The 11,443-nt window shown below is 39.3% G+C and overlaps 1 protein-coding gene across 1 annotated transcript; it reads right to left on the bottom strand.

Annotated features, from left to right (window-relative positions):
• Positions 1-5,684: 5,684 nt before the first annotated feature.
• LOC134405822 (vomeronasal type-2 receptor 26-like) lies at positions 5,685-10,748 on the bottom strand. Its single transcript, XM_063137074.1, has 4 exons — positions 9,933-10,748; positions 8,651-8,878; positions 7,939-8,065; positions 5,685-6,586 (listed from the first exon to the last, which is right to left on the bottom strand). Exons 1-4 carry the CDS (start codon positions 10,746-10,748, stop codon positions 5,685-5,687), a joined length of 2,073 nt encoding a protein of 690 aa, XP_062993144.1.
• Between the last annotated feature and the right edge of the window lie 695 nt (positions 10,749-11,443).

Raw genomic sequence — 11,443 nt, 5'->3', positions numbered from 1 at the left:
GTGGTAAAAGGATGGCAAATGGGATTCATCACTCACTGCTGTTTCAAATGAGCCATAGGAAAACTAAAGAAAGAAGAAAAGAATGAAAGAAATATGAGAAAGAAGGAAAGAAGTGGGAATAAGTCTTCTTTAGCCACAATACTCTTATGTAGTTCATTCTTCTTTTTTCTTATTTACTGAAATGCAATCCCAACCATTTTATACAGAAGAATCTCTAAATTTTCTTATACAGAAGCAAAAAATATAATTAACAGTACAATCCTATTTAATTACATTTAGTTTAAAGGGACTTACTTGCAAATATGAAGTTATAAGATAGCAGCCTAAAAGGCCAGTAATATCAATCACATTTGTTTCCAATTAATCATGTTTAAGACAGCATCCTGAATTTACAGGGAAAGTTTTGAATTTATATTTTAATGTATTTCTATTATATTGTTGGAAGTATCGTTTTCTTCTGATTCGGGAGCATTAGTGGAAAGCCTTAGAGATTTGAATAAGTTATTTATAAAAGGCAGGTCAATAAGGCTAAGCAAACTGGATATTTAGTTGCTGTCTCTCCCTCCCTCCCTCCCTCCCTCTCTGTCTGTCTGTCTGTCTGTCTGTCTCTTACAAACTCTTGAAAATCTTCACATATTCATACTCATTTGTTTTGGATTGATTACTCTCTCTCAGCATATTAAAGGAACAATGCTGGATTCAAATTTAGTTGTGCTTAGAACAACTAAAAAAGCAATGGGATGACTCAGTTATAGATAACTTTAATTATATTGAGTTCAATGGGTCTCTTCTAAACATGACTATTAATCCAAACCACAGTTTCATGAACAATGGTGTACGTGGTTTCGATACCCATGTTATACTCTAGTTCAATGCCGCATATTTCCCGGTATTTCCTTTTCTAATCATACCCCCTCTCTTTCTGAACCATTTAATTAATTATTATTTATTTATTATTACACTTATATACTGCCTCCATTGCCAGAGCTCTCTGGGCGGTTTTCAGAAATTGCCACTAGCACATATATGTGCTGCTTTCATGGGATTGTGAAATGCACACATCCCACAACCTGAGATCAAGCATTGGACAAAGGTTCCTGCTTCCTCATAGATAAGACTTCCACTTGTGAGAGGAGCGTCCACCCAACTTTTGAGGATCCCACCTACCCAAGCACAGAATAGCTCATCCCATTCAGCAGGGTCTCCTCATTCTCTGGTTGAAGGAGGGACTAGGGAAGTCCACATCCTGAGATCCTACCTGTGGAATCTTGTAAAGACCCAAGACATGTGCCATGCATGCAGAGGTATCAGCACTTTGTCCACCAATGACCCCAATGAGATTTTTGTGAAAGCCACATTTATAGTTGGGCACGATCTGATGAGATTTGAAAAGTAGGTCCAGTGTAGTTCGATATGTCATTCTTACATTGTAGTAGCTGTCATAGATGTGGAATCCGAGAGTGACATTGGGCAAGATCTTGGGATTGTCATCGATCTCATTAACGGCAAACACCAAGGCCAAGATGTGCTGGTAGAACTTTGTCACCACACTGCAAATCAAGTGATTTCCTTTACTTTGACAAGAGAATTCTGCAGTGAATTTAGTTACAGTTTATAAGGAGAGGTCACAATCTAATCATGATGAAATCCCATTAAAAATAAGAGAGCTGTTGTTGTGGTGTACATTTCCTCAATTATGTTCAGTGGAGTCTGGTGGTTCCAATTTTGGTGGGGCTGTAAATCCATTCTGGGTTTCAGTTAAAACCAGCCAGACCCCCAAAGGAATTATCCAATGCACGGAATTTGTTTTGGGAATAGGGATCAGCACCTTGGATAGTTCACCTTGAAGTTTGGCTGGGTCGGATTGAAATGCAGAATGGATTCATGGCCCCACTGAAATCAGATCCACCAGCCTCTACTTCTTGCATTCATAGCTGGAAAATTGTTAGGCACTTTAAAGTTTTGTGACACAGCCCCATAGGTTGCCAATTTCCATAAAATTGGCATATGCTAATTTACACATCTATACATGTGAATTTAGAAATAATGACCTGGATTTATTCAATTTTTTTCCAAGCAGCAAAACCAATCAATTTATTTGTCATCAAAGCACTCCAGATGGAATAAATTGCACCTTGCTTATAAGCAGTACAAATCATTAGTCCCACTTCAATTAATTTGCAATTTTGAGGGGGAAAATGTAATGAATCCCTATTAATTTAATACCCCTTGTATAAACTCAACTCAACGTAACATAAAATGTGGTCCCTGACTCTGTTTGTGTGTGGCGGAGAGTGTAGCAGAGGAGATAGAAGAAGAACATGCGAAAGAAGGCTTCACTTCCTGTGGACACACTTCTTTCAAGACTGCCACTTTCAGAGATGTATTTCCCAAAAGAGGGCCTTAATAGTTGTGACTCCCGGGATGTAAAGACTGGTTTGTTCAAGAGGCATTTTGGCCTCTAATTATTTCTCTTGAATGGGGTCATCATACCTCTGTGCACCGTCAGCACTTAGCTAATCATAATCTGAGACCTACATATCACTGAAACAGCTAAAGGAAAGTAACATTGAATTTATTGCTTGCTACTCTGGTGCCTGACTTTGTTTTGCAAGCTGTTTTAAGAAGCAAATGTCCCAAATTTTGTTCCTTTGTTTCAACGGCACTTACATTCAAGTAAATGGGTATAGGATGTTTGCCTTAATTGTCATTTCCCATTTAGGGTACTTTATAGCCAATACATAGGTTTGCCTTATAATCACAAGATGAATACTTCAATATGTTCTTTAAAAATATCCCCCTCCAGGGTTAGCACACTAGAGAAAATAGAGCTTGCTTCCACAGTAACCACTTTCTGGAATGGACAAGTTTTTGCTTGTTTAGCCCGTCCAATATGGAAAGTCAGTGATCTATAATTCAGATTATTTTATCATTTAAAAAGGAATGATAAAATAAGGAAGTTGCTATAAAGCAACTTCCTATATTCAATTCACGTTTTATAAAATTTGTATTAATTATACTCATATGAATGAAATTAATCTGCAGCTTTAAAAATCTATTTGCAGTCTAGTACTACTAATATTAAGAACAGTCTCTCTTTTTTCATACTGATGAAAGCAGTTTGCAATTACACAAACATGAAATACACTTAAACTGAAATCAAACCTCTCTTCATAGGATTCCTTACATTGGGAATGGAATCGTTTCCTCCGAAGGGTGCTTGTCAAACGCAATGTTGGGGGACATGTAATGAATATGAGATACAATCCCACCAATGAGAAATTCACCTGCCTGGTACCATTCATGTGGAATATGAAGAGGGTCATTTCCAGTGCACTTCAGAGTTTGCTCTTTGATTGCCCTGTGTGGGACCACCATCTCCATCACCACCATAGTTATCATCATCTGGGTGGCCACCATCCATCTCGCGGTCATCTCTCCCATGTTTCTCTACAGAGTCATGTCTCCCACCAGCTTCATTCAAACAACGGTTGCTATCTCTGCCCATACACTTCTTAAGATGAGAAAATATCCTTAACAGTGGTGTATAATGATGCCTTGAATGTCCATTGAAAAGCATCAATGAATACCAGGAAGGGGGGGGAAACGGTTCAAAGTGAAGAAGCCCTGATTTTAGCTGCTGCCCTTAATCGATGCTGTGAAGCACATTGTGGGGTTCTAAAACATCAGTTAATGACTTGACGGCTGAATTTCTTTCTCTAATGCCTTCTTAAAAGAAACTGGAGGTTTGAGCTGGGGAATTAATTACAGTGAATCCAATAATTATAGGGGAGATAATAACTTTGGAGTCTTTGTGGTATCTCTGCTATCTCTACTGGTAAACAAACAAGTTTGTCAAATGTTGTAATGTTCTTCTGCTGCTCTGCATTGGAAAAACAACTGTGCAGTGACTTCAGATTGTTTGTCTGTGACCTCTAGTGCTGGATTCTCCCAACTCCTCATGTTTCCCCACTAATGCAGTGGTCCAGAAGAGCATAAAAGTGCCATGCTGGTTCAGACCAAGGGTCCGTCTAGTCCAGCACTCTGTTCACAAAGTGGCCAACTAGCCATCGGCCAGGGACCAACATGCAGAATGTAGTGCAACAGCACCCTCCCACCCATGTTCCCCAGCAACTGGTGCAAATAGGCTTACTGCCTCAGATAATGGTGGTAGCACACAACCATCAGGGCAAGTCGCCATTGAAAGCCTTGGCCTCCAGGAATTTAACCCACCCCCTTTTAAAGTCATCCAAATGACTTTAAAAGGTGGCCGTCATTACATCCTGTGGTAGTGAATTCTGTAATTCAACTATGTTCTGTTTGCAGAAGTGCTTGTTTTTATTTGTCCTGGATCTCCCACCAATCAGCTACATGGGATGACCCTGGTTTTTGTATTCTGAGAGAGAGTGAATAATGGTACCGATTGACAGTATGGATGCTGTTCTTGAAAGCTGCAAAACCACAGACCCAAGGAGCTGAGTACTTACATATCAACACCCAGCTGAGTAGATACGTATCAAAAGGGCAGCTCTATCACTTTTCAACTTCTCCATAACCAGATATTTCCCTGCCCTCCATTGCACAGCTGGTTAAGGACATTTTTCTACCTGCGACAAAGGAAATAACGGTACCTCCCCATTTTGTTGTAAATAGGTTGGTCAGACTCACAGATTTTTATTTATTTATTTAATTATTACATTTTTATACCGCCCAATAGCCGAAGCTCTCTGGGCGGTTCACAAAAATTAAAAACCATGAATAGCATAGAAAACAACCAACAAATTTAAAACACTAAAATAGATTAATCCTATTTTGACACCAGAGTTGGGAAAACACCACCCTGAGGGCAGAAGGCGAGCTCTGGCCTCCCTTCAAGCACCTGATCCCTAAGGCAGCTGTTTCACTTCACTTTGTCCAATGGTAGGGTTGGCCTTGCCCCTCACTGCAGTCATCTCATCAGACTGATATGGTAAGCAATCCAACCTATCCCATTACATAGCTCTCTGAACAGCTACTCTTGGATTGGTACCATTTCCCTTGCCCATCCACCCTCCTTTCCTGGATAGCCATCGGTGTAGATTATCTTCCATCCTGTCTCTTGTTACCTTTTCTATAGAACTCCTTTCTGCATTGCGTCCAGGAGTCTCAACTCTTCTTTCCCTTCCTGGGAACAGTATGGTGATGATCCACCATTGGGACAAAGTTCCTGATGTTTCTCAAGTTCCTGAAAGTGTTGGATGTTGTATTCTTGTATAGTTGGTAAAATGTCCCTGTTTCTGGGCCAGCTCTACCACATCAACAACAACCTGTCCTGTGGCAGCAGGAGAAGAAGTGGCCACCTAGGGGAAAGTTTTCTGAGACATACCCCATTTCTCCCAAATACCTACTGCTCTAGTGGGGCTGAAAACTCAAAAGTGGAAAACAGGTTGTGATGTTTAATGAGTACACATCTCAAGAACCAATCATTGTAACCACATTAAAACAAATCTGCTATTTATTGTACATTTAAAAATGGAATAAATAGCTTTATGGATTGGTTAATTACTATTCATATTTATTTGTATCTAGGAGGGAAATGATTGAACTGGCCATTTTAGAAAGGCTACTTTAGTCACAATTCATTTACACCATTTTATGTTCTTGTAGGCTACAAATAAGATTAATGAGAGGATGAACTCTGTTATTTACGTCTTTCTTCTCATTAGATGCTGTCTGTTGTTCAACTCAGGTCTCACCACAATAATGTAGCATTTGGGGAAAAAGATGCAGCTGAGTAACCCAGCGCTGGAGGCCAAGATGGAGAAGATCTCCACAGCCACCATGTACTTTCCTTGTGTACTTAGGTAGGTTGGAACAAAGGACACCCACACACTGCAAAAGACCAACAAGCTGAAGGTGATGAATTTGGCTTCATTAAAACTATCAGGCAACTTCCTTGCCAGGAATGCCACATTGAAGCTGACAATGGCCAGCAGACCCATGTAGCCCAAAACACAATAGAACATGAGTATAGAACCTTCATTACACAGCAGTACAATTTGTTCCGTCATTGAGGTCATGTCAACATCTGGGAATGGAGGAGACATTGCCAGCCATAGAGCACAGATACTTGCTTGAATATTGGAGCAGGAGAGGACAATGGAGTATGCCAATCTTTTTCCCACCCACTGCCTCATCCGTGATCCTGGTTTGGTAGCCATGAATGCCAAGACCACTGATACGGTTTTTGCCAGGATGGTGGAGAGGGACACAGAAAAGACGATGCCAAAAGCAGTTTGTCGCAGAAGGCAGGTGACCTTCTTAGGCTTTCCGATGAACAGGAAGGAACAGAAGAAACACAGGAGGAGGGAGATGAGGAGAATGTAGGTGAGGCTTCGATTGTTTGCTTTGACCATGGCAGTGTCCCGTTGCCTAATGAAAATGCCAAGCACCAGAGCTGTGATCAGAGACAATAGAAGTCCTGAAGAAATGGAAATGATGGCTAATGCTTCTTCAAAAGCTAGGAAATTTGGAATCTTAGGAATGCATTCGCCCTGGAACTTGTTTGGATAGTGACCTTCTGGACAATTGACACAAGTTTCCATGTCTGAAAACAAACAAATGTACATCAATTAAAAAGGAATCATACTACTGTCATGCCTACAAGTTGCCTCACAAGGAGTCTGCTAGGTCATATATTTGTGCAAGATGCTTCAAGGGAAATGCCGTTGTTAAATTTGGTTATGTCTGCCATGACACAGGCTCTGAACACCAGACCTCACGTCTGCCACCACTTCTTATGGGGCGACACAGGCTCTGAACACCAGACCTGGCCGAGGCTACTCCCTGCTCAAGCCAAGCACCACCGCTTGATACGCCTGAGGCAAGGGATAAAAACCACCTTCCTCCAAACTATGTGGAGAAAGGGGTTAAAAATGGAGAATGGATTTTAATATATATAATATAATGCTCTGTGAGTTATGTCTGCCTAGGTGAATGGTTGTCAGAGTGGGTGTTAAATGTGTAAAGATGATAAATGCCAAACAGACACGTGGGACTTTTGTGGTAGTTTATAAACAAAACAATCAAAATTTATTTTTAAAAGTTCATAAGCTTTGTTTCAAATAACAACATTTAAAAACCTTTTTGAAACCTTTCATACAATCCAGTCACTCATTCACATTCACACTTTCCTTTTTCTCACACAATCACTCTTGAACTTTCTTTATTATCAGTATTATACTTCCACTACATGCACACTGCACTCTAAAAACACCACTCACTACACTGACTCTCAAATTTCCCAGAACTTAAGTACCATAAATACAGAGAGCACTACAGACTCTAAGAGTACCTAACAAGTCTCCCTGAAAAGCTATCCTGAAAAGAACAAGAACTCTGAAAAGAACAAGAACAAGAACTCTCAATCCCCTCAGTCATTCCCTTATATATCACTTCTCCAAAGACATTCTAACTCCGCCCACTCAGGCCAACATTCTAAAAACCACAGACTTACAAACCGCAGACATACATTTGGAATTGGCTTGTGGGGTGTAACGCCACAATGTCCTCCATCAATGAGATATGGTTTTTGTTCTAGTTGTTTTTGAGATCATACCTTTTCTCAAAATCATGAGTTCTTCGTCAGCACAATAATTTCAAGACTAGTACAAAAACATGTGGGCCATTTCATACCAGTGATGTGATGTACGGGAAGTACTCTATTTTGAAAGACTCTGAGTATTTCCCTTTACTCAATGTGATTGAACAAACTTCTGAAATTAACAGGAGTATTTGCTGAATGGAGAATGAAGCTACTACCCCTACATTGTTGGAGTTTTGGGATTGATTTGTCCCTGAACCTCATGGATAGAATATAATTGACTACAGATCCTACAGAAGAGTTTATTTCCTAAAACAAAATGTATCTTTTACAAAACTTTACATATTATGTCCTACCATTCTGGTTTGAGAACATCCCATCTGGACATGGAGTACATTCATAGCAGCAAAATTTGTCCCCCTCCTTCTTTTCCTTGCTGTACCCCGGATGGCAGGGGTCATTACAGAGGGAAAGAGGTGGCACCTGTCCAAACACATTGCAAGAGCTTAGTACTGAGAACATGTTTGGGGAGTCTGTTAACATCACGATCAAGGGCATGGAACATTGGATGTTTAAGTGAACAGACGGCAAGTTCAGTGGGAGGAAAACTTGTTGTTCTAAATATTATATAAACTCTAGAAAATTTTAACTCTAGAACCTGATGTACTAAACACTCCAGTAAACTAGATTTTCCTTGTTTTGTCCTACCAATTGTAAAATGAGCTTAGCATTCAAAGTAAGGCCAGTAACTATTCATGTGTCTCAGAGACTGTACAAGAAAGTGATGGGGGAAACGTTATTTATGCTGGCTTAAGCAGTGTTCCATGCTAGTCTGAAATGTCATCTCTGGATATTGCCTGGCTTGTCTCCACTGGAATACCCATCATCCACTTATTAATTTTCTCTTTTTTAACCACGGCTTTCCCTATAACCCAACAAAGTATTCTGGTGAATTTCATATATAACCAAGCCTCATCTATGCCTTTGTTACCTTTACATATATTTTCTTTCTTATTTTATTGGATGGCAGTCAATATTAATATCGAAGTTGTGTTATTATTTTCCCACCTGAGTCAAGTTTCTCTGCCAGTTGATTTTGTCCTCAGCTATGGTCAATTCTTCCCCTGGAGGAGCGTGAGGATCCAGCCTTCCCACTTTGACCCTGATATAGGAGTTATTTGGGAAAGTGATCAAGTTTGTGACATCAAATCCACCTGCTAACTCTCCACGTTCATTAAACATAATTTCCCCTCCAGCACTATTGTTGAATGAGATCTTTTGAATCAAAGAGTGAAGCTAGATAGATAGAGAGAAAGGGAACATGTGTTATTTTCCTGTATGACAGAAAGTGTTTGAGAATGTGATCCTTTTTCATTTATGAATAGACAGCACTGTGTTTTAGGAACCAGATATGGGGAGATGGTGGCAAATCATAAAAGTGTATTTTTTCATCAACTGGTGTTAAATGCTTTTTTTTAAAAAAACATTGTTGTTTTGCAAAGCACACACACACACGTGCACGTGCACACACACACACACACACACACACACACACAATAATTCCCACCCTCTCCTCCCACTCCTAGATGGAATCACAAAGTGCAAAAATACAGCATCCCTCAGAAAGCAATTATGACTTTTGAAAATAAAGTAATATGAAATCATTTACAACAACCCTAATGATCTATAACGTGGAGGTCCCATACAGCTACGTAAGTATATTACAAAATTGGAATGAAACAGCCACAAGGGAATCATATTTTCCTGGAACTCTTATGACCTGTAATTTATATTTCAAATTTCCCCATTATTGCTGTCTTCCAAACAAACTTATACAACTCATTCATGTATGTGCTGTAAATGTAAGGTCTTTCCATTGTATCATTATTACTTTTCTAGCAGCTAATAAAAGAGGTGAAATTTGCTTCTTATGCTTCAAATTTGTATTTACTTTAAATGGATACTGTTGTTTTTATACTGTTGTTTTTATGTTTCTGACGGTTTTTTAAATTTTGTATGCTTTTTAATGTTTACTATTTTTAACTGTTGTAAACCGCCCAGAGAGCTTCGGCTATGGGGCGGTATATAAATGTAATAAATAAATAAATAAATAAATAAATTCAGTAGAGCAAAGTCCGAATGCAAATGTACTTCAACTTTTCTGGAAATCTCAGAAAACACTGCAGTCCAGAATTTTTGGTCTCAGCACATTCCCACCACATGTGCTGGTATGTGCCAACCACTAGGCATAGGTTACTGAGTACTGTAAGTCACATCACTGTGTGGTTTCAAGGTCATTGCAAAAATGAATCAAACAAAAAGACACCTATTAGGTATAGGGGAACATTACCTGCCAGGGTTCCATATGCTGAGCTGCCAGCCCTCTCATTTCTGCCATTGCTCTCTGGTTGAATGGAGATATGTAAGTGCTGTATAAAGTATGAGCCACAGCATAGACAGCATTGTAGATACTGTAACTGTGGCCAGTCATGCTCATTTCAAAGAAAGGCGAAGTTAGGCTCTGCAGTGTTTCCTGCCCAGTACATGATTTAATGTTGTCTCTTGGTGAATCAGAATGTGGGATAGGGCACTCAAAAGCTTGCTCCCTGACATCTGTGATAAAACCATCTGCTTTTGCTCCAGAAGGGTTGATACCTTGAAGAAATTCTTGGAAGCCTGGAGGCTCTTTAGAATGAATGGTGAAGGAAATTGCACCATGGAACATTTGCATATTAACAGCCTTTAGAAGGATATGTGAAATAAAATCTATTTGGGCTGTTGTAATCCACACTTTCCCTGCAGAGATTGTTCCACTATACTCATGATGGGTAAGATGAATAATAGTTGTTATCAATATAAGACCAGTCAGCCACAGAATGGTCATATTTTCTCCATACATAACAACCACAGTGACTTTCTTCAAGAAAATTGGAAGATAACTCAGTGTAAGTTTGACAGTGTCAGCGAAGTCAAAGAACTGCCAGTTTGCTTGGAGTCTCCTTGTGAATTCTGAACAGATTCCATTCTGGGAAAGCATTGGCTCCATTGTCTGTAAGAAACGTTCTCCCCCTTCGTCGTCCAGAGTAACGAGTCCGACCCATTTCCACCCAAAACGTTGAAGCAGTTGGACAATTCCTTGGTACTGGAGGGCTTCATTGGGGACCATGCGGTAAAAGGATGGGAAATGGGATTCATCAGTTACTGCTGTTTCAAATGAGCCATAGGAAAACTAAAGAAAGAAGAAAAGAATGAAAGAAATATGAGAAAGAAGGAAAGAAGTGGGAATAAGTCTTAGGTCTTCTTTAGCCACAATACTCTTATGTAGTTCATTCTTCTTTTTTCTTATTTACTGAAATGCAATCCCAACCATTTTATACAGAAGAATCTCTAAATTTTCTTATACAGAAGCAAAAAATATAATTAACAGTACAATCCTATTTAATTACATTTAGTTTAAAGGGACTTACTTGCAAATATGAAGATATAAGATAGCAGCCTGAAAGGCCAGTAATGTCAATCACATTTGTTTCCAATTAATCATGTTTAAGACAGCATCCTGAATTTACAGGGAAAGGTTTGAATTTATATTTTAATTTATTTCTATTATATTGTTGGAAGTATCGTTTTCTTCTGATTTAGGAGCATTAGTGGAAAGCCTTAGAGATTTGAATAAGTTATTTATAAAAGGCAGGTCAATAAGGCTAAGCAAACCGGATATTTAGTTGCTGTCTCTCCCTCCCTCCCTCCCTCCCTCCCTGTCTGTCTGTCTCTTACAAACCCTTGAAAAACTATATTCATACTCATTTGTTTTGGATTGATTGCTCTCTCTCAGAATATTAAAGGAACAATGCTGGATTCAAA

This window comes from Elgaria multicarinata, chromosome 11 (assembly GCF_023053635.1).
Source record: "Elgaria multicarinata webbii isolate HBS135686 ecotype San Diego chromosome 11, rElgMul1.1.pri, whole genome shotgun sequence".
Lineage (NCBI taxonomy): Eukaryota > Metazoa > Chordata > Lepidosauria > Squamata > Anguidae > Elgaria > Elgaria multicarinata.
Note: the sequence above shows the minus strand (reverse complement) of the source record. Positions and strands in the feature narration are given on the sequence as shown.